General features: G+C 46.0%; 1 protein-coding gene across 1 annotated transcript; it reads left to right on the forward strand.

Annotated features, from left to right (window-relative positions):
* Positions 1–4,165: 4,165 nt before the first annotated feature.
* On the forward strand, positions 4,166–13,676 carry slc18a1 (solute carrier family 18 member A1). The gene is made up of 16 exons (XM_084947379.1): positions 4,166–4,262; positions 5,912–6,261; positions 6,505–6,629; positions 6,729–6,787; positions 6,883–6,966; positions 7,490–7,582; positions 7,990–8,079; positions 8,455–8,498; positions 9,386–9,446; positions 9,632–9,727; positions 10,341–10,419; positions 10,918–10,969; positions 11,751–11,814; positions 11,921–12,040; positions 12,115–12,248; positions 12,953–13,676. Exons 1-16 carry the CDS (start codon positions 4,166–4,168, stop codon positions 13,055–13,057), a joined length of 1,653 nt encoding a protein of 550 aa, XP_084803505.1. The 3' UTR covers positions 13,058–13,676.
* The last annotated feature ends 10,215 nt before the right edge of the window (positions 13,677–23,891 follow it).

Consider the following 23,891-nt stretch of genomic DNA (forward strand, 5'->3'; position numbering starts at 1 on the left):
TTTAATATGTTTTTTGAGTTCTAGTTCTGTGAGTCTACAGTATGTATCTATCAGATGGTCTCTGTTCTTAGGAGGACAAAAGTTGCTTTTAATATAAAAGGCACTTTTGTGTATAGTATTGTGGGAAGATTCATTATTCATAAAAAATTCTTTGCGTCTAACATCTCTAAAAAATTTTGTAAATCTAAAAAGAGTTCAAATTGACTTACAGACGGAGTTGGTACAAAAGAAAGACCAAGTTCAAGCACTGATAGCTGAGCAGGGGTCAAAGCAGTGGTACTCAAGTCGACAACAGCTGACTTTGTCCCCGGAATTGGGATTGGGTCCATGGACGGTTCAGTGAGTCTTTTCCTTTTCCCCCGCCGTGTGCGTTTGCATTGGGGCCGCTCCTGGATGGAGGTTCCAAGCAGGGCTGGACTGGGACGAAAAATCAGCATTTTAGGAAAAGTCATAAAGCCTTTATAATAAACTTAAACCTCACCGTCCTCCCTATTCTGCTATTCTAAACAGTACTTAGCAAAAATATAAAACAACCTAATTTATAATTACATATACCTCGCTGATAGGGTTGCCAACTCCCAGCAAAAAAAGAAAAGAAAAAAAATAGGGAACCGCTCCCCCACCCTCTGCCTCAAGATGCTTAACTAACAAAACTGATTTTAATTTAATGCACTTATAAAACAAATGCAGAGAAATCTATCATTTTTCTCCAGTAATTAAATAGATTCAACATCTTTCTTCAACAGAATTGCAGACTGCACAGATGGTACGTTCCCAAAGGAAAGATTACTATAACTTACTAGGATATATACTAGACTTAATATTTACTGAATACAATAATGGATTTCTATACATTTTACATCAGATACAAACTTTGGTTGTAAGACTCAGATAATTATTTGTTAAAAGCGAGACATTTTAAATGAGAATAAGAAAGAAAAGTGTTTCTTTGTGCCCCCCTCTCCCTGTTAATGCCCTACCTGCCCCCCTGGTAAAACTTTGCTAGACCCGCCCCTGCACAGTTACCAGCTGTCAGCTACTTAGAAAAGGATCCTGGTGTTATTAGTCTCTCAGAAACAGTTCATAACTTCCCTTCAACTCATTCATGTCACCTAAAAGGTAAACCTGTTTCTCCATCACCTGTTCAGCTCTAATGATTCAGTAAGGACATCTCCTGGTTTCATCTTCATGTTTCCCTCTCACCACATATCCAAACCGACATCATGACCAGCAGCTTTACAGCTGTGGCTCCAGCAAACATCAGCTGATACTAGAAAGTAATATTAAATAAATTCTAACAACAGCTGATCAAGCTTAAACGTGCTGCTGTTGTTTAGCGCGACATCCACTGGTTTCCTCTTTCTGGCGCAAAGTGGGCGATAAACAAACAAGAGAGACGATCAGCTGATCATTGATCAGTTTCATGATTGAAGTAGCAACTTTCTAGCTGAAGAAGTACGGGACAAATCGCGTTCCTTTTCACGTCAATATTAAAGTTCGACCTCCTCGGCTGTAATTGGTCCAGCCCATAGTCGATCATGACCGACTGGCCAATCCACCACCTTTCATTTATAAGAAATAAAACCCCATCGGCCCATAAAAACGAAAAATCACGAGCGGCCCCGGGCAAATGCCCGGTATGCCCGATGGCCAGTCCAGCCCTGGTTCCAAGGGGGGAACTCTGTTTGGTCCAAAAAAGGATATTTTGACTGGTAGGGTAATTTGTGCCGTGGCTTTTTCTTATTTGTGGTAGTTGAAGGAAGTCTTGGTCTTGGATGTGTTTTCTTAAACCAAACTTTTTGTTGTGTTTGGCATGGTTCAGTGATCGTGGCAGCACTGGTAGTTACGTTATGGGTATCTTTGGACCACGGGTATATAAATCACTTTCTCTAGTCTCTCTCATCTCTTAGGAATTTGGTTCTCTTGAGGTCCTTTATTTCATCTTCATATTCCTTTAGTCTGAGATCAGTTTCCTCCATTTGTTTCAGCACATCATTATTGTCTCTTGCCAACACCTCGAGGTGCTGTTCAGCCTGTAATATTACCTAATAGTAATAGCCATCAACGCACAGGAGCATTTGTTGAGGACACTATTCCATGCAGTAGTGAAAGCTGGATTGTCTTTACCAAAAGATGGCGGCTTGAGAATACGTAGTCCTCTTGGGATCATTTCTTTCCCGATGTAGTCTGATAAGGAGATAGCATGCCATTTGCTCCAGAGTAGAACTTCCTCAGGTGATCTGCTGCCTCCTGATTGGTGTCTTGTTCAAAGAGTGAAGAATTCCTCAAAACGTCTATGGCAGGGGTAGGCAACGCCAGGCCTCGAGTGCCGGTGTCCTGCAGGTTTTAGATCTCACCCTGGGTCAACACACCTGAATCAAATGATTAGTTCATTATCAGACCTCTGGAGAACTGCAAGACATGTTGAGGAGGTCATTTAGCCATTTCAATCAGCTGTGTTTGATCAAGGACACATCTAAAACCTGCAGGACACCGGCCCTCGAGGCCTGGAGTTGCCTACCCCTGGTCTATGGGATTGAAGCCACAGAAGGCTGATGCTCCTTGAATGTCATCGTCTCTTGTGGTCGAGTGGGACGTGCCGTATGTTGTTGCTTCATGGTGAGTGTGTCTCAGAACCAGAAGAAGATAAATCACAGCAAAAATTTCTGGCACAACTTCACCTACTTTCAAGGTGCATGGAGAGGATTTATTTTTTATGTTTTTATTCTAATTTTATCAGTTAAATTATTCTTGCATGAGTAATGTTTATTTAATTTAATGTTAATTTTATTTATTTTTTCAGCCAAAGAAGGAGTAGCATTCTAGACATCGCATCTTAAGTCTACATTTTAGAGATTTTACATTTTAGAGACATAAATTAGGACCTTTTAACTAATGTGTTCCCATGTGATGATATCCTCTTGTTTTTAATTCATCTGCTGGACCAACCTCCTTTTATTATTAAACACTGCCCTTTGTCCATTTTTGTTTTGTATATTCATAGTATTCTTGTGTATTTCACGCATGTGTTATTTTGAGATAGGTGGGGGTTATGTCTCCTCCCCCCCGTCCTCATCATTAATGATCTAGTCCAGTATTTACTTGGGTGACTTAACCAATTAACCAATACCTACCTGTTATATGTCAGCTGATCTATGAAGTTTTGATTGGTTATTTTGAATCTTTTTCTGTTTCCTGTCTTGTATTTAAGCATGTTTTTACAATGTTGTACTATGACCCTGATGAAGGTCACAAGCCGAAACCCGTTGGTCAATTGTTAAAGTTGTTCATCTTCCCTTAAGTGTTGCTGGAGTTCCTGCTTTGTGCTTGCTCTGTGGGTTAACAGTTTTGGTCCTGTTGGTGTAAAGGTTTGACAGCTTGTTGAAGATGCTATACTTTGGTGTCAAGCTGTGTTTTATGTGTAGCGTATTTTAAAAGACTCTCATTAAGGACTGTACTGCTCACAGAGGAAAGAGTACACTTGTTAGTAGATAAAAGTTTCTTTCATCTCGTCACCACAACAGGCGCTTCATGTGTGACTTGGCAGATGAACTTCCTGTTGTAGCCCCAGAGGGATTTGTGTCCCGGGATCAAACCTGAGAGCTTCTGCTTATTAGGATAATGAGTAAAGCAGTATGGAGCTGCCTCATGTTTTAGTAGGTACCTTCATATAATTGGCACATTAGATTAGTTAAATGGAGAGGACTGACAGGCTGTTGATGTTCAAGCTGCACAGATCCCGACAGTGCAGACAAACCTCCACGTCTGTGGTCTGCAGGCTCAGGCTGATAATAACAGCAGGTTCTGCTGTTTTATTAAAGATTAAATGTGATATGAAGCAGCTCCCAGTCTCTGTGCAGCTGCTCTTATTGCTTCAGGTCCTTCAGGTCTCGCTGCAGAAACATGTGTTTGCATAACGACTGAGAAAAACAGCTGTTCTCCGGACTCTGGACAATACTCGACTAAACGCACAGTTATCGTCTGTAAATAAAGCTTTTCGTAAATATTTAAATGAGTTGGTTTGAGTCATGTTTGCTTTTTCTTACTTTGGAGTTTGACTCGGGTGCATGTTTGTCTTAATTTGGTGGAGCTACATGTTTTATGAACGGTGGTTTTGGTTGATCTTGAGGAGACTGACGGATGACCGGCGTGTGTCTTTGCAGACATGGCGTTGCTCCATCAGAGTCGAGGCTCACCCAGACTCGTCCTGGTGGTGGTTTGTGTCGCCCTGCTGCTCGACAACATGCTGCTCACTGTGGTCGGTGAGTAACCGGCGCACACTCCACGAAACGACGCATCACAAAGACCAAATACCAGATTGTGAAAAATCTCTTTATACCACACCACGGGAACTCTTATAGATCGAGTATAGATCGAACTCCAGCCCTGTGTTTAGCCTGTCTTTGTTTACATTTCGCTGAACTATCTTCATAAAAACTGTCTTCAAATGTCATTGTTCCTGCAGTTTAGTCACAGATTTGTGTGCAACGATCGCTGGTGTGGTAGGACTTGACTTAAGTGGTCAAAGAAGTGCAGGAGACTGATGCTGTCCAGTGTAGCAAGTGATTTATTCACCATTTTGTGACGCAAACAATATTTACAAAGAAATAAAAAAGACTCTATAATTAACTCAGTTCAAATAAACATAACTGAACTTAAATCAACAGAAATTAAGGTCAAACTGCTCACAGCTACACTGACCTGAACCTTTCTCCTCAAACACCCGAGTTCTTCTGCTTAAATCGTCCACTTAACCAAACAAGTTCTCCTCTGGACTATTTCACTCAGTAGGTAAGATGAACATGATTATATTCAAACCGCTACTACTCCTCTTTACTGGCAACATAAACTCTGTGGTGTAATCAATACATATTCAATAAATCTATTTCTCCATAAACCCTCTAAAATCAACTTTATTAAATTATAAGAGTTCTTCCTCTTCTGCACTTGGTCTCTTCCTGTGACCTCAGATGAACCCAGAAGCTATAAAGCAGGAAGTAAAACTACATTTCCTCTTTTTGTTTCTGGAAGACAGGTAGGTAAGGTGAGTTTAAACAATACAAATTAACAGTTGAAATAAAGAACATGTTAACTTAACAAACTTATAGGGATTGATTTAAACCAAGATGTTATATTATATAATCTGTAAAAGTGCAAAACATAAACAAACCCGGGATCGTAGATGTTTGCCTATTGCAGACGACATGTGAAATATGGTTCAATCAAAACAAGAATGTTAACTAAGAATATGGACAAATGGTCTTCTCACCCACTTTGTCACAGCTGGACTCCTTCAACAGTGAAGAGAAAGTAAAAACAAAAAGATTCTCGGGCAGATCTGTTTATGCAGGTATGGGTGGACAGGCGTGACTGATTACCGTCACACTGAGGATTTTCAGGGAAGGTGTGCAGCTAAGAGAATAAGAGAGGACAGTAACACTTCTAAAATCCCTGAAAGAAGAACTCAAAGGTTGGAGCTGCAGTCTGAATAATAATCTGTCCACATACTTTTGGCCGTGCAGCGTCTGAGCCGATCTGTGACGCAGCCGGAAACCTCGAGGTCGACGCCGTCGTTAGCTGTTAGACTCTGCAGAGGACACACACACACACACACACACACACACACACACACACACACACACACACACACACACACACACACACACACACACACACACACACCACCTCCTGACCTGGACCTTTACAGTGGGCTTGTATCTGCTCTCCTTTTGTCTCCGCTCAGATTGAATCTTCTTCTTCTTCTGTGCTCTTTCATCCTCTCATGTTTTGTCTGCACAGCTTTAAATAATTAAACATCCAGTAGGAGCTGTCTCAGATGGAGGACCACATATTGTTGTTGTTACTGATTACAGTTACTGCCTGCTCTGAATGATCTGTCTCCGTCCTGTAGTACCGATCATCCCAACATTCCTCTACGCCATCGAGCATCCGAGTCCAGAGCCCCAGACCGCCCAGCCCTCCCTGCTCCCTCTGCGCGGCCTCGATGCATCACGTTTGGGCACTGCACCCTCACAGCCCCCCTCCTCTGCCTTCAGCCTCCAGACCTCCAGACGGACCTCCCAGCGCCTCCACCTGCCTCGGCCCAGTACCGGTGCACCGGTCCAGGTTACAGGGCCGACCCTATCGGCTCTGGTGTCCCTGTTTGATAACTCGACCTTCAGCCTGACTGACGCGAGCGCTGGCACCGAACCGGCGGACCGGACCTCAGTGACCGCGGATGTGCAGGGCAACGAGACCGAAGTAGGTGGAGACCACCGGTACCTGACCAGCCCATCACTTCATGATCAATAATCAATCAGCTCTGGTTCCTACTGTTCCCCTCTGTTTCCTTTCTCTTTCCTTATTTTGTTTTCTCGTTTCCTTTCTTTTGTCTCCTCCTCTCTGTGATTAATCACCTTGCTCTCTCTGCCCATTTCCTCACTTCTCTCTAAACGTTATTTCACTTCCTTGTTTTGGCTTGTTTCACACATTTCCTTTCCTTAGAGCTCTTCCTGTCTTCAGGACAGTTTGTTTCTGGAAGAAGAAAATGTTCGAGTTGGTTTGTTGTTTGCTTCTAAAGCTATCATCCAGCTGCTCGTCAACCCCTTCGTTGGTCCACTGACAAACAGGTAATATTATTATTAGCAGTAATAGTAGTATTGAAAGAGAACATGCAGACAGGCTGAACCTTCTTGTTCTGAAACTGAAGAATGTTTTTCTGTCTGCAGGATCGGGTATCACATCCCCATGTTTGCTGGTTTCATCATCATGTTTGTGTCAACCATCAGTAAGTTGTTACACACACACACACACACACACACACACAGACACACACACAGGTGTGTTTTCTCTGAAGTGTGTGATCCTGTGTGTCTCTGTCAGTGTTTGCCTTCTCAGGGACGTACGCTCTGCTGTTCGTCGCTCGCTCTCTGCAGGGAATCGGCTCGTCCTTCTCCTCAGTGGCAGGTCGGCACAGAACACCTGAAGCAGCAGACAGTGTTTAACAGCACCTGTACTCTCACCTGTACTCTCACCTGTACTCACACCTGTACATACACCTGTACTCTCACCTGTACTCTCGCCTGTACATACACCTGTACTCTCACCTGTACTCTCACCTGTACATACACCTGTACTCTCGCCTGTACATACACCTGTACTCTCACCTGTACTCTCACCTGTACATACACCTGTACTCTCACCTGTACTCTCACCTGTACATACACCTGTACTCTCACCTGTACATACACCTGTACTCTCACCTGTACTCTCACCTGTACATACACCTGTACTCTCACCTGTACTCTCACCTGTACATACACCTGTACTCTCACACATACGTTAGGTGAAGCAACCTCTTGCGGTCATGTGACTAAACTGTTAAATGTGGCCTTGGCGCCGGAGAGTTCTCCCTGATCTAAAGGTGTGAACAGATGTGTTCGTGTTCAGGTGCTGGATGATGATGACATCATGTCTTCGTGTCATGCAGGTCTGGGCATGCTGGCCAGCGTGTACACGGATGATGAGGAGAGAGGCATCGCGATGGGCGTGGCACTGGGAGGACTGGCTATGGGAGTCCTGAGTGAGTCACAAACTCAAAAAAAGTGTCGCTACAAACCACGCGAGAACGTTCAGTCTGCTGATTGGCCACGGCGACAGAAGTGGTGTATGAACGAGTCGCCCACCTGGAGAGTTTAGTTTCACAGCTCGCTGTTTGTCCACGCTCCCAGAATATGAAGCACACCTGGCTACAGGAAGCAGCTTAGCTCAGACTTGCAGCATACACCTGGTACCTGTGTCTGATCCAGGTTGCATCACGTTCACGCCATAAACTAACTGCTTCCCCAAAGGGTCTGGGCGCAGCTGATTGGTCCACAGCCAAGTGTCACTACTGCACAAGTGAACTGGATGTTCACTGAATGTTGATTTGTCAGGTTTACATGATGCTGTTGTTTTAGCTCTTCATATAGTTTGTGTGTTGTGTTTCAGTCGGAGCGCCTTTCGGCAGCGTGATGTATGACTTTGTGGGGAAGAGCGCCCCCTTCCTGATCCTGGCCTTCCTGGCTGTGTTCGATGGAGGTAAACCTGGAGACGAGGCTGGTCCTAATGCAGGATGATGATGATGATGATGGGTGGAGCCCCTGTGGCGTCAGCACGTTTAGCTTTTTTTTGTTGTTTTAATGCCGCCGTCATCCTGATTTACCGGAGCCGCCCTCGTGTGGCCGTTAGAGGAACTGCAGCTTTTTCAGCACATTTAATCAAACACATTAAACACAGCGTGGTGCCCTTTTCATAAAATATGATCCCATTCGAGACCAAATTGAAGTAAACAAGATGATGAGCTGCAGTTCACAAAGTTCACAAACGTCCGGCTGACGTCACGGTGACCACGGCTTTGTTTAGACCAAACAAGGTCGCCAGCATCACTCCAGATTTTGTGTGTGTGTGTTGTAGCGTTGCAGTTGTGCATCCTGCAGCCTTCAAAGATCTCTCCTGGGGTGAGTCCACTTTGAAATCCTCTCATCTGTCGAATGTCCCATTGTTCAATCGGGAAGGTTAAATGTAAATATGAGACACATTTCGTTGGAAGCATTAAAATAATCAAACTTTAACATCTTATTATTGATTGAAATAATTCAGAGCTTCATTATCAGATGATGAGTCAGTGTAACGATGTGTTCCTCCTAACAGCGCCATCAGGAAGAAGGAATCACAGAAACAGAGTAAGCTGGGAACCATTAAAAAACTGTCAAAGTTTGAGCCAAAAGTGGAGAAAATTGGGGAAAACTTCTGGAACCAGTGGGGAAAAAGTAAAAGGAGGAAAATAAATGTTTCACAGCAGCCTGCAAAAAAGAACTGAACTCTTCTAGATCAACATGTTTCATGCACGTTAACCTAGATGTTCTGAAATTATAAGGAGAGTAGAAATTTTTTGATTCTGTTCATCTGGATGTAGCGTTACATCCAGAAGAACAGAATCAATGTTTTGGGATTTCCTTATCTGAATGACTGAACATCAGACATAAACATGTTTGACTTTTTCCTGGTTTCAGTGTCACGTTTTTATTTCAAAACTGAAACAAATAAAAGGCAAAAACTGGAAAAAAAAACCCCAAAAAACCCAGAAACAAATGAAACAAAAACTTTGTGATGAAATCTGACAAACATTAAGAAATTTTCCACTGATTAAAATTTTCAGTGACTTAAATTTTTCAAAATAAAACACGTCGGCCGGTTTCTGAGCTAATCTGAAGATATTATACGGATCAAAAACATCTGTTTAAAGAGCCGACGGTTCTTCTGTGCCTGTTTGAATCGCAGCTGTTTTGGGTTCTCGTTGGTTCTGCATGTTGTCCAGCTTCAGCTCGTGGTTTTATGGTTTCAGAGTGTGGAGGGAACGCCGTTACTCACCCTGCTGAAGGATCCGTACATCCTCGTCAGTGCAGGTGAGGCGACTTCATGAACCGCAGTTTTGTTTAGTAAAAACTGAACGTCTGCAGGTAAATCTGTCCGAGCAAATGTTCACATTAATATTTGTTTCTGCTCCACGTCTGAGCATGAAGGAGCAGCAGCAGGTGTGAAAAGTCCTGATCATGTTGTGACTCGTGTAAATCTCTGTGTGCGTCTGCAGGGTCTCTGTGCTTCGCCAACATGGGCGTGGCCATCCTGGAGCCCACTCTGCCCATCTGGATGATGCAGACGATGTGCTCCCCGAAATGGCAGCTGGGTACGTTTTTCTGCTCGGGTCTGTTTGTGCCGACACTGTAACGCTTTTCCCCGAGCTGCTGCTGTCACAGTTGATTCTGATGGTGGGTAACAGCTCGGGTCACTGTGAGGGTCGGCCGGGCTGCAGACGCTTTTAACTGGACGTCCAGCCCGGCTGTTTCTGCTCTGACTTCACCACAGAAGCGCAAAAATGAGGTTTTCTGAAGGTGACCCAGGAGTCATGGAGGACCGCGCCCCTCGCCTTCATCTATTACAGTTTCCAACATGAAGGCCACACCGAGCGTGCTCCTCAGTGTGTTCTGCGGTCATTGAGGTCGTTCTCCGTGAAGTCGCCCCCGGTGTGAGATGTTCAGCGCAGACTTTGACGTCATTCGTGAGAAACAGCCTGAGCTGGCCCGAAGAACCAGCACCATCTTCCCTCAGCACCAGTCTGTCTCAGCTCCGTCTCTCCGTGACTTCCTTCACATCCACACAGCAAATATCCGGTTGAGGACTCGCTGGTTGGAGACATTAAAGGAGCTACCAGGACTTTGAGGAGCAGTTGCAGAACAAGCCTGAGGTCTTCATGACTGCACCTCATACGTTGACCCTAACAGGTGTGTGCTGTGTTGCAGGTATTGCCTTCCTCCCTGCCAGCGTGTCCTACCTGATAGGAACAAACCTGTTTGGTGTTCTGGCCAATAAGATGGGACGGTGAGTACTTCTGCATCTGACCACAGGAGAGGGTTTCTCAGGGTCAGGGGTCAGCCTCTGTCTGCAGAGACGTAAAACCTCTGCACAGGGTGAAGTATCAGACCTGGTGCTTAAACACCTTCAGACTCTGAGTGAGAGCTGACCTGGCAGAGCGTGTGTCAGCACCAATAAAACACTTTCATCATAAGAAACTTTATCCCGGCTCTGTTCAGAGGAGCGTTTCAAAGTGTTTCACAGGGATTAATGAGGCAAAGGAAAACCATATCGGAGCTGATCAGCACCTCAGAGATTAAGCTTACTTCTCCGGTTTTTAAGCTTTACATTGATCAGATCCTGCTGACAGATCCCTCGGTCCACACCACATTTCCTGGGAATCTGTCCAGCAGCTAAATCAGCAGATTAGCAGATTAACTCTTCAGATCCAGTTCAGACCTGACGCTGAAGCTTTCTGGTAAACCAGCAGCTGTAAGAGGCTGATGTCTGTTTGTGTGTCTCCAGGTGGCTGTGCTCCATGCTAGGGATGTTTATCGTTGGCATCAGTCTGCTGTGTGTGAGTACGACATCATTCGCTCATCTCTTTGTTTATCCATCTTCCTATGATTCATCATCATCTGTCAGTCATCGATCCTTTCATCCACCCAAACACCAAACAGTAACCCATCCGTCCATCATTGGTTAATGTGGTTCTGTGCAGCAGTGGGAGCAGGCGCTCCTCCTGACGCTCCGTCTGAACCCGGGGAGCCTTCCAGGAACCTGGTTTCCCAAAATAAGCTGGCATGCAGAGAAGAGCAGATTACATATTAGAGCCTCAAAGCTTTGAATGTTCTCATCGGGTGCTCTGTAAACTCTTCTTCTTCCACCGTGCACGCAGCATGAGCTTTCATAGATGACGAGTCAGTTTCTACCATCCACACCTGAGCGCACTTTTACTTTATTAGCCAGGTTACCTGTGCTGATGAGGATGCTGCCCAAACTAGCCCACCCTGCAGTGTTAGCACCATCACCTCACTTTAAGAAGGTCCTGAGTTCAAATCCACCAGCTTCCTCCCACAGCCCAACGACCTCCCTGTTAGGATAATTAGTGGTTCTAAATGGATCACAGGTGTGAATGATCACCTCTGCTCTGACCTGTACACCTGGAACAGGCCTGAGAACCACCTGTGATCCTGATCTAAGCAGGATATAAACTGATGTTCATGTTCTGGGAAAGCCAACAGAACCCTCACTTCCTGTCATCCAACCAATCAGCATGATGAATAGAGCCTTCATGTCAGGAAGCACACCTCGCGTTAAGCGTGATGTAACTGCGATGTTCCCTGTGTGTGTTTCAGGTTCCCTTTGCCACCAGTATCTACGGCCTGATTGGACCAAACGGCGGTCTGGGATTTGCGATAGGTGACGTGTGAAATGTGTAACGGCATGTTGGGTCCACATATCTGCAGTGTTTTTACTGAAACCATGAAATCAGTGACACCCTCTCACCTGTCCTGTGGTGCTTCAGGTATGGTGGACTCCTCCATGATGGCTGTTATGGGCTACCTGGTTGATATCCGCCACGCCTCCGTCTACGGCAGCGTCTACGCCATCGCTGACGTGGCGCTGTGCATGGGCTTCGCTATAGGTACCACACTCACATTCGCACAGCAGAAAGGAAAAAGCCAATGATGATATTAAAATCTCCTCCTGTTGTTCCAGGGCCATCCACAGGTGGCGCTCTGGTCCAGGCCGTGGGCTTTCCCTGTCTCATGGTGTTCATCGGGGTCATCAACATCCTGTACGCGCCGCTCTGCTTCCTGTTACGTAACCCTGCTGTCCGAGAGGAGAAAATGGTAAATAAAGCTCAGGGGTGGAGAAGAGAGTGCAGGCAGGGTGGAGCGGGTGGAGACGAGTGCAGTGAGACCGGCCCTGGTGGTCTGGAGATGCTGGTGGTCGAGATGAAGATGCTCAGATGTTCGTTGGGAGTGAGCCAGATAAAATGGACAGCTCAGAGTCAGAGAGGAGGGAGGGTGGAGGATGAAGGAGGACATGCATCCGAGGAGGATGCTGGGATAGGAGGAGGTGTTTGGGGTGGAGGGGGTGATGAGCTCCAAGACACTGAGGGCAGCAGCAGGTCCCGACACATCAGCTGTGTGTGTGTGTGTGTGTGTGTGTGTGTGTGTGTGTGTGTGTGTGTAAAAGACAAACTGCATTTCTGGCCTCTGAGGTTGACAGATTGTCGTCCAGGAGACGATGTGTCCCGTGTGTCCTTGTCTCTGCACGTGGATTTCCTGTCATGCTTTCAGACAGGCTGTAGAACGGGAATGTCACAGATGTTGCATCAGTTTGTTTCACTAACACATTTTGCAGAGCAGCAAACGTGGCAGCGTGTCTCGGCATGACTGTCCTCTGCATGTTCAGAGCTGAAACTGTGATTCAATTACAGCATTATTAAAAATGTCGTGATTATTTTGGAACACCTTCACTGCACGATCGATGATTGATTGGTATTCACTCCTGCATCGTGTGTGTGTGTGTGTGTGTGTGTGTGTTGCAGGCGATCATTGATCAGGAGTGTGTGATGCACAGGAAAAGCTACAACACAGAGAGCCGTGAGTTTCCTCTGAGCGACTACAGCGAGGAGGAGGAGACGGAGGAGTGATGCGCACAAGCTCGCCAAAATGTCCACATCGTTATACGCCACCTTCGTGTCACCTTTGCACTTCCTGATCATCATTTAGTTGGGGGGGGGGGGCTGTCAGTGATGTTTAGTTTAACTCTGACTCATGCTAAGCTACTGTGAGCGATCAGAATCAGCCGATGGTGGTTGAAGCGATCTGGATGTGAATTTCAGAATCTGTGTGTGCTGTTCTTGTGTTTCCTCCCACCTGCAGTCAAAGTGTTGAAACTGTACCTGTGTCTGACCTCTGACCTGTGTCACCATTAAAACCTGCCCTAACCTGGAGAGCAGCTGCTCACCTGTGTGCGCTTACTTGTCCATCACAGTGTCAGGCTCACAGAACTGTGTGTGTGTCTGTGTGTGTGTTTTCATGCTTATCTTTCATTTCCTGACTTCTTGTTGCTCCTGAAAGGAAGGCGGCACTCCGTCAGGTGGAAAGGCAAACAGGAAGTGTCTGTGCAGCTCTCAGCAGTTCACACGCAGCAGCGTTATCAGTGTTAGCTCAGATGTTTTGTAGTTCAGGCAGGAGGACATGCTGTCACTGTAAGCTGCTGACTCGGGTTCAGGACGTGTGTGGACCTCGAACCAAAGGTGAGGTCGGCCTGCTCGCCCCACCTTTTACCTGAAATCATCTCCACAGCTTCACTCTGACACGCTAAGCCTCAACGTTTCCTCACATTTCAACTCAAATAAGTGAAAGGAAGAATAATGTGTGAAGAGACGCCTCACTGCGTTACACTGCGCCTCACAGGCTCGTGTGTGTGTAATTACATGCTGTGACAGCAGATCACAGCTGCTTCAAAACATTTCCTCCTGCTTTGAAATCTGAATAAACTCATGCAGAGCTGATCCCTGTGTGTGTGTGCGCTCATCAAAGGTGTGTTTGACTCTGTTTCTGATGTGGTCGTGCGTGTGTAAACAGGCAGGAAGTGCTTCACCTCGGTGTCTCTGACCCTGATTGATGGTAAATAACAGAAGAAAACATTTCAAATGTGCTGCTAATGTCCCCACAAACACGCCGCGGCGTGCGCGGGTCTCTGATCGTCCCTCGTGCACTGACATGCTTCCTCCTGTGAGTGAAGCGTGAGCTCACTGTGCAGTTATCTGAAACCTTTAATGACACTTCAGCTCGTTTAATGCGATGTTTCTGATGTTTCATTGAAACTAATCTGACATCTCATTAAGCACTTTAGCTTTTCCGGGCCCGTGTACGCTTCCAGCTTTCCCAGCTGTGATTGTCATCACAGCTCAATCAGCCGATAAACATTTATTCCCTGTGAATGAACGACGGTAACTCCACACCGAGATCTGACTCCAGCAGGCCGTGGGCAGAGAGGTGTGTCCCAACCAGCAGCTCTGTTTTCCCCATGTCCACACTCACATGAGGCCTGAAGCTGGAAGCTGAGCAGATCTCATGTGACAGCTCAGGTCAGCTGATCCAGTTACCTTCCTTTTACAATCATCAGTTTCTACACATCTCACACCTCCAGTAAAATATGAACTCTGTATTTATTTTGTTGTGAAGTTTAGATGTTCTCCTCGTGTCTGGGTGGGCTCTCCAGCTTTCCAAACAGGTGTGTGTGTGTGCCTAGATTTAAATAGTGCTAATAAAAATAAATAAAAGCAAAGCAAATATTTCTTACATCTTGAATAACAGCGTGTACAGCAGGACATTCCTTTTTTTAATATTCATAACAAAATTATTTAGTTTGAATGAGCAGGGTCACAGCGAGGGAAACATAAAAATGCGATATAATAAGGTGCAAACAGACATTCAACAATAAAGTTTGAGTTTCTAACAAGCCTGAAAGTGAATATTTGGTGTGAGCAGCTCTCTGTCAGCTCTGTGAGGATCTTCAGTTCTCCAGACTTCCTGAAGGACAGTCGAAGCTCTTTGGATGTTTCTGCCTTTTGTTGTGTTGTCTGTCAGAATGATCTCACACTGCTGCAGTCATGCTGAGGTCTGACAGACAGAAACTCTGTGTAAGGCCCAGGTGGACGATAGATGATAACAAGTAAGACTGGTTTCTGAGTTTCACAGCTGGGGTGGACAATGTTAAGCATCAGGCTTTCAAATTAATTAAAAGTCTGTCTGGGTCTTTGGTTGATTAATAGGCTGGTGTGAAAAATTGCTGCCACACCTCCCCCTCGGCCTGTGCTTCGAGGTTTCTGGTAGTTAGAATGACTCGGGGGTGTTGATTCATTTAAACTAACATAATCATCCTGCTGCAACCAGGTTTCTGTAAGGCAGAGTAAATCGATCTGTTGATCAATTATTAAGTCATGTACTAACAGAGACTTGGAGGAGAGAGACCTAATATTTAATAATCCACATTTCACTGTTTTACTCTTTGGTTCAGATGTGGATACTGTATTGTTCTTTCTTTGTGATTGTTTATGTTTAAGTTGTTTGTTGCTGGTTTTTAGTTTGTTTTTTGTCTGTTTGGGAGCTGACACAGTCTCTATGGAGATGGGTTTTTGGGGGGTAGCAGGAGGAGAGAAGCTGCAGAGAGGCGTGTAAGACTGCAACTCTGCTTCCTGGTCCCAACTCTGGATAGTCATATTTTGGAGGGTTTAATAAATTTGTCCATATTTCTAGAAATGAGAGCTGCTCCATCCAAAGTGGGATGGATGCCGTCTCTCCTAACAAGACCAGGTTTCCTCCAGAAGGTTTGCCAATTATCTATGAAGCCCACATCGTTTCTGGGACACCACTCAGACAGCCAGCAATTTAAGGAGAACATGCGGCTAAACATGTCACTCTTGGTCTGATTGGGGAGGGGACCAGAGAAAACTACAGAGTCCGACACTGTTTTGGCAAAGTTGCACACCGATTCAATATTGATTTTAGTGACCTCCGATTGGCGTAACCGGGTGTCATTACTGCCGACGTGAATTATGATTTTACTGAATGTACGTTTACCCTTAGCCAGCAGTTTTAAATTTCCTTCAATGTCGCCTGCTCTGGCCCCTGGAAGACAATTGACTATGGTTCCAGTTTAATCGGTTTGATGGTTTTTGTTTCCTTTTCAAATGATGTTCAGTCACTGTGATCTCAGAGGTTTGACTCCACCAATGACCATTGATCCTTAAACCAGTCCAATCAATCTGTTTGATCAGCTCTGCTGGAAATCTCACATCACTTATATTCAAACCAACCTGTCTAAAACCATCTCAGGTTTGTCTAAATCATAGCACGCGATGAATCAAAAATCATTTTTCATTGAAATGAATTGAATCTGACATTGAATACAAGGAATCATAAAGAATTATGAATGTGTGTTTATTCACTGAGACCTTTACATTAGAAAGAGCTGCACCGCCCCACATGCTGCTGAGGATGTTTACTTTACTTTCACTTTTTAAAGACACACACAGGTCCATAGCAAATAAAATATATACATGCATAATACATAAAGAAGAAAAGAAAATTTAAAACAAATCCCACAGTGTGACACAATAACATAAAGGCTAGGAGGCCAGTGGCTCCATAACTTGAATAAAACCAAACTGAAGTTAGTGCAGGCGCAGTCAGAGAGGTTTCTGGAGTCCTTTACCCCACACATACAACTGTGCCTCAGCCTGACAGGGAGCCACTCCAACACTAACAAACATTTGCACTGCTCCACCTCGGCAACTTGAGCATCAACCTCATTCCATCATTGTACACACTGCAGTGAGTTTCTGCATGCTGCTTTCTCTGCAGCTCTTCCACAGATGAGCAGTGTACACTGGATTTGAAGAGTCCACACCTCCAAAAAAACCCCATAATCCCCCGAAAATAGAAATTAAAGATCCAAACATGAACTCATTAATGAGTCGCTCCAACGTTGTTGTTGTTGATCACTTCAAGAATTCATTGCGACATGCGTGATGCAAGCGTTTCCATGAGGTGAGTGGGAACATTTCTCCAAGTGGTGAAGACGGCTGAATGAAGGGCATCTACTGTCTGGAACTGTTGTCCATTTCTGGTTACTCCCCATGCCATCCATCCCCAAAGGTTCTCAGTTGGATTTAGATCAGGGAAACGCAAGATGCTCTCTGCAACATCTGGACTCAGCTATCGGCCGTTTGATGCCCCTGTACCTCCTGGAGCTCCATTGTTCCACTGAAGGAAAAAATACCCCAGACCACTATGGCGCTGCCTCCACTGTGGAGCATAGAAAACGTCTCAGCTGGGATCTGCTTGTCATGCCAGTAACATTGGAAACCATCAGGACCATCAAGGTTACATTTGTTCTTTTTAGAAAATAAAACTTTTTTCGACCTTTCACTGTCCCATGTTTGGTCCAAACGGTCAGTCTCAGAGCCCGTCTGATGCTTGTGGGGCTGCAGTGGGCACCAGTAATGCCCTTAATTTGGGTCGAGGATCATCCAGTGTGTTGACCGACAGCCAATTGGATCCTTCGGCTCGGTGCTGTGAAATTTCTTTGGGTCTTCCTCTTGACTTTCTTGTTCCATAACCCTCAGGACTGTTTTACTGCGTCCCACCTCAGCAGCCATGGTGCACTGACAGAGACCCTGCTTATGCAGCTCAACAACTCGACTACTTTCAGAGAGGGAACGTTTTTTGGCCTTTTTTGTCAAAACATCACAACAGTGTGACTACCTGACAGAAAATGGAGATAAAGTATCTGAATTTGCGGCGCGGGACTACGCCTCCAAACACGCTCCTTTCGGTTATGATCTATATATGAATGCTTCCCCAGTTCTACAAGCTGTTCGTTCTCATTTTCGTGCCCCTCCCTCCCCTTTTCATTTTTTCACTTCTTCACTTCTGTTTAGTACATGGGGATCTTTTTTTTTTTTTTTTTTTCCTGTCCATTTGGTTCTTTAGCCGTCAGAATTGTTGTCTGAAGACCAACAAGGAGACCCAATGGATTTACTTTGCCAAATGGATCATTACGGCCTTGCCGTATTGGTCCATTTGATCAACCTTTGTTGTTATTATTTATTTTATTTTATTTTCAGTTGTTACAGACGGGACAGACATGACTGAGGGATAGGAAAGGGAGAAAGAAAGATGAAGGCAAAGAAAAACAGAAGGGATGAGGGACAGTGAGAGAGGGCACTTAAAAAGAGAAATAAGAGAAAAAAAATCTCCTGGATCACCTGTTGAGAGAAAAAGAAGAGAAAACAAGAAAAAAACCCCAGAGCAACATACTAAGCACAACACCATCACGTTAATCTAGCTAAGTGTAAACAGCAGTAAATACTAAATATTGAATGTTGTTGTGTAGCAAGCAGGACCGACAGCGCACAATGTGCTTGGAAATAGCAGCCAAGAAAGATGTAGTTTATGTCTATGAACAGTGAACACCTGTGTGCACACCTGTGTGGATCAGCGCGCTTGTATTCAAAAGGTTTCCCCATGTAATGGTCTGCTGGAGGATGTAGAGAGCCATAGCCCTGTCCCCCAGGGCATGAAGCAGGCATGGAGGAGATCCAGGCTCCAGACATCCAGAGGCCCCAGAGTGCGAGAGCCCAAGGAGAACCACCGGAGGGGCATCCGTGCCACCCCCATGGGAAGAGCTGAGGAGAGCCCCAGATGAGGGGTCACCCAGTAGCCACGGAGCAGAAGCCAGAGGGGGCTGCAGTGGCGTGCCCGCCGGCTCTGCTGGCAGCCAGCTGTGCCAGAGTGAACCGAGCCGAAGGCCCAGAGGCCGGAGGCCCGAGGGCCCCCTTTGCCCCGGAAGAGGCCTGACCGAGCAAATGGCACCAAGTAGTCACCGGGAGTGAGCTGGTACATACCTGAGCGCCCAGCCCCGGACACCAAGAACCACCTGAGGGCATCATTTACCGGCAGGGAGTGTGGTGAGGGGAGATAGGCCTTTGGAGGGCCTGGGAGTTCCCAGAGAGGTGGAGTGTAAGACCCGACCTGACATATAAACACAGGCAAACAGGCACACACAGACACAAACATGCATTCCCACCCTCATGCACACATATACAAACACTCAGCACTCACTCAACGTAGGGATAGACATACAGGGAGTGCAGAATTATTAGGCAAGTTGTATTTTTGAGGAATAATTTTATTATTGAACAACAACCATGTTCTCAATGAACCCAAAAAACTCATTAATATCAAAGCTGAATGTTTTTGGAAGTAGTTTTTAGTTTGTTTTTAGTTTTAGCTATTTTAGGGGGATATCTGTGTGTGCAGGTGACTATTACTGTGCATAATTATTAGGCAACTCAACAAAAAACAAATATATACCCATTTCAATTATTTATTTTTACCAGTGAAACCAATATAACATCTCCACATTCACAAATATACATTTCTGACATTCAAAGACAAAACAAAAACAAATCAGCGACCAATATAGCCACCTTTCTTTGCAAGGACACTCAAAAGCCTGCCATCCATGGATTCTGTCAGTGTTTTGATCTGTTCACCATCAACATTGCGTGCAGCAGCAACCACAGCCTCCCAGACACTGTTCAGAGAGGTGTACTGTTTTCCCTCCTTGTAAATCTCACATTTGATGATGGACCACAGGTTCTCAATGGGGTTCAGATCAGGTGAACAAGGAGGCCATGTCATTAGTTTTTCTTCTTTTATACCCTTTCTTGCCAGCCACGCTGTGGAGTACTTGGACGCGTGTGATGGAGCATTGTCCTGCATGAAAATCATGTTTTTCTTGAAGGATGCAGACTTCTTCCTGTACCACTGCTTGAAGAAGGTGTCTTCCAGAAACTGGCAGTAGGACTGGGAGTTGAGCTTGACTCCATCCTCAACCCGAAAAGGCCCCACAAGCTCATCTTTGATGATACCAGCCCAAACCAGTACTCCACCTCCACCTTGCTGGCGTCTGAGTCGGACTGGAGCTCTCTGCCCTTTACCAATCCAGCCACGGGCCCATCCATCTGGCCCATCAAGACTCACTCTCATTTCATCAGTCCATAAAACCTTAGAAAAACCAGTCTTGAGATATTTCTTGGCCCAGTCTTGACGTTTCAGCTTGTGTGTCTTGTTCAGTGGTGGTCGTCTTTCAGCCTTTCTTACCTTGGCCATGTCTCTGAGTATTGCACACCTTGTGCTTTTGGGCACTCCAGTGATGTTGCAGCTCTGAAATATGGCCAAACTGGTGGCAAGTGGCATCTTGGCAGCTGCACGCTTGACTTTTCTCAGTTCATGGGCAGTTATTTTGCGCCTTGGTTTTTCCACACGCTTCTTGCGAACCTGTTGACTATTTTGAATGAAACGCTTGATTGTTCGATGATCACGCTTCAGAAGCTTTGCAATTTTGAGACTGCTGCATCCCTCTGCAAGATATCTCACTATTTTTGACTTTTCTGAGCCTGTCAAGTCCTTCTTTTGACCCGTTTTGCCAAAGGAAAGGACGTTGCCTAATAATTATGCACACCTGATATAGGGTGTTGATGTCATTAGACCACACCCCTTCTCATTACAGAGATGCACATCACCTAATATGCTTAATTGGTAGTAGGCTTTCGAGCCTATACAGCTTGGAGTAAGACAACATGCATGAAGAGGATGATGTGGACAAAATACTCATTTGCCTAATAATTCTGCACTCCCTGTACATGGACACTGTACACACAATCACACTCCCCAAACAAACTCTATACCCCAGGTCCAGGTACCCTCACCCCTGGAGGGGGAAACGGCACCTAGCCAGAGCCATAGCACGGAGGAGAAGCACCGCCGAACCCCAAGCCCCCACGCCTGCCCCGGATCCACTCAGGGGCAGCCAGGCTACCAGGCCAGTAACCTACGTCCGCCAGCACAGACCCTCCCCCAGCCCTGCTGCACGCAGCCACAAGGAGAAGGAGAGTACATGGGGATCTGCCAGGCCTGGGAGTCGCTGCCAGTCCCTTCGAGGCCTTCCCCAAACCGTAGTTCAATTCATGTTTAAGCCATTCACCTTTATCTACTAAAATGCTGTCAAACCTAAAATGAGGACGTGGGCCCAGCCAGTGAAATGACAATGACATTTTTGCACAGATTTGTCCTTTGGAAGGCATGTGGTCCTAAACTTTTGGTCAGCTGTAAAACATCTGTACGTATATAAAATTTATAGTGCTATGTGTGTTTTTAAAAGCTCTTAGTATATTTGAAGTATTCGAACTCTGCTGGACGGCAGCAGACATCTCAAAGGAAGCATTTAATTACAAACCTCAGTGGTTTCCTCTCTGTTGAAGACTTTGCTCCCTCCCTTCCTTCCTTTCCCCCCCGAAGTCTGGGCAGTCACAGTCGGAGCTCATTCAGTCATCTGAACACGAGCAAAGGTGTTTCCTTTGTTTTCTCCTTTAGGAGATGAGACACTGGAGTGTCCTATGATGGAAAGGAGATGATCATAACCCCACAGCTGAACTTTGAAAATTTGATCAGGTCAGCGCATAGCCTGTGAGGGGCTATGCGCTGACCTGCTGCTCTCTGGCAGGTAGCTCCATGCCCTCCTGGGTTTTAAATGCACCTTAGATCATACATGCATCAACACTACATATGAGCGGGCGGAGGGAGGTTTGGAGTCTTCAAACACCCCCGTTCTCTGTTGCCTGTTGGGGCAGGGGGGCTAGGAGGAGAAGCTGGCCGTCCGACTGGGGTCTGGAGTGTGGGGCCTCCCTGCTGCTGCGGAGTTGGGGCGGTCTGCTTCTCCCCACCGCAGGGAAAAGGGTAACACCACCTGGGTCTGGGTGCAGTTTCCCCCTCCAGGGGCAAAGGTACCTACACCCGGGGCTTAGAGTACGCTTGGGGAGTGTGATTGTGTGTACAGTGTCTCTCTATGTCTGTCTCCACGTTGGGTGAGTGTTGAGTAAGTGCATATGAGAGCATGAGGGTGGGAATGGATGTTTGTATCTGTGTGTGCCTGTATGTCTGTGTCTATATGTCAGGTTGGGTATCAGACGCCACCTCTCTGGGGACATCTCAGGCCGTCTAAGGTATGGAGGCCTATCTCCCCCCACCACTTCCCCTGCCGGTGGCAGACGCCCTCAGACATCGGTGCGTTGGTGGTTCTTTGTGTCCGGGGATGGGCGCCCAGGTACACACCGGCTCACTCCTGGTGGCTGCTTGTCGGGGCCTGGAGCCTGGGGCTCGGTCACTCTGGCACAGCTGGCTGCCGGTGGAGCTCACGGGCACGTCACTGCAACCCCCCCCGGCTTCTGCCCTGCGGCTGCTGAGCGACCCCTCATCTTTGCCCCCCCCCACATGCTCTAGCAGATCATTACATGAAGGAACCTTTTAAAAACAAGCGCGTCCATGCTCACAGGTGTACACACGGGTGCTCACACACACAAACTACACCCTTTTTGGCTCCTACCTCGAAGAACACTGTGCGCTGTCGATCTTACGTGCTGCACAATAATGTTTCATATTTAGTATTTACTGTTTTATTCACATAGATCATCGCGATGATGTTGTTTATTATATTGCTCTCTTTTTTTTTGCTTGTTTTCTCTTTTTTCTTTCTCAACAGATGATCCAGGTGATTGATAGATGTATTTTTTGTCTGTTTGTTTTGTTGGTTTTTGTTTTTTGCCCTTTATCCCCGTCCCTCTTCTTCGCTGTTTTTCTTTCCCTCTTCCTTTCTCCCTTTTCTTTCCCCCAGTCATGTCTGTCTCGTGTGGAGCAAGTGAAAATAAAATAAACAATAAAAGCAAATAGACCAATACGGCAAGGCTGGGATGGTCCATTTGGTAAAGTAAATCCGTTGGTTCTTTGCCTTTAGACAATAATTCTGATGGCAAAAGAACCAAACGGGACAGGCGGGGGAAAAAAGAAAAGAAAAGAAAATCACTAACTTGATTGTGTTTGTTAATTTAACATTAACAAACAATTAACAGCAGCCTTCTAAACGTGCTTTATACTGTAAGGTAAAGACCCTGTAATCATACAGAGAAACCCAAACAATCACATATAAGCAAGCACTTGGCGACAGTGGGAAAGAAAAACTCCCTTTTAACAGGAACCTCTGCACCTGCCCCAGCCCTGCCGAGGCTCCTCACCACATCTCTAACTCATTTCTGTTGGTCGTATCCTCAATCTCTGTCTTTCTGTCTCCACCCACCACTCGGGTGGGGGCGAGAACGTAGCCTGACAGCTTCTGGTCACTTCTGGCTCTGAAAGCCAGCATGTTGGCAAAAACTCTAAAGATTCAGAACTCTCAGAAACCAGTGAGTGAAGTCTGGCTGGTTTCCAGTGACGGTCACTCGTTTCACTTTGATGATGGACACACAGGTGACTACCCCCCGAGTTCTTCTTTGAAACAGCCTGTCTGCAGGTGTCCTGCTCCTGTCTGCAGACCCAGGAGGGCTCAGACCTCACTTACATGGGGTTACCACGCCCCCTGCAGGAGGACAGCAGAGCACAGGTCAGCATGCAGCTGTCAGCTCAGACAGTGATGATGCATTACCCTAGCTCAGTGGTTCTTAACCTTGTTGGAGGTACCGAACCCCACCAGTTTCATATGCGCATTCACTGAACCCCTCTTTAGTGAAAAATAAAATATGATTTTTTTCAAATTCAAGACATGGATATGTTTTTTACTGGTGCACAAAATGAGCCGTGCATGTCACAGCGGAGGCTCTGCCGAACCCCTGAGACCAACTCACCGAACCCCTAGGGTTTGATCGAACCCAGGTTAAGAACCACTGCCCTAGCTGATCTCATGATATCAGTGATATGAGTAGAGCAGTCAGCTGGTGTCACGGCTCCAGCAGACCTCAGTGTGTTTGCTTTGGGATGTGGAGTGCTGTGTGTGGAGTAGGGGTCGAGCTGAATTCTGTTTCCCAGCACGCTCCTGCAGCCAGAGCTCCCCTGAGGCCTTCACCTCCTCCTGGGCCT

The sequence above is a fragment of the Perissodus microlepis genome, chromosome 12 (genome assembly GCF_051167445.1).
Source record: "Perissodus microlepis isolate ML-2025 ecotype Zambia chromosome 12, ASM5116744v1, whole genome shotgun sequence".
Lineage (NCBI taxonomy): Eukaryota > Metazoa > Chordata > Actinopteri > Cichliformes > Cichlidae > Perissodus > Perissodus microlepis.

What these genes read in the sequence shown, in the direction of transcription:
- slc18a1 (XM_084947379.1), top strand. Translation starts at nt 4,166, where the DNA reads ATGGCGTTGCTCCATCAGAGTCGAGGCTCACCCAGACTCGTCCTGGTG. An exon ending in CATGCTGCTCACTGTGGTCG is followed by an intron (nt 4,263 to 5,911) that starts GTGAGTAACCGG and finishes TCCGTCCTGTAG; the next exon opens with TACCGATCATCCCAACATTC. An exon ending in GTGCATGGGCTTCGCTATAG is followed by an intron (nt 12,041 to 12,114) that starts GTACCACACTCA and finishes CTGTTGTTCCAG; the next exon opens with GGCCATCCACAGGTGGCGCT.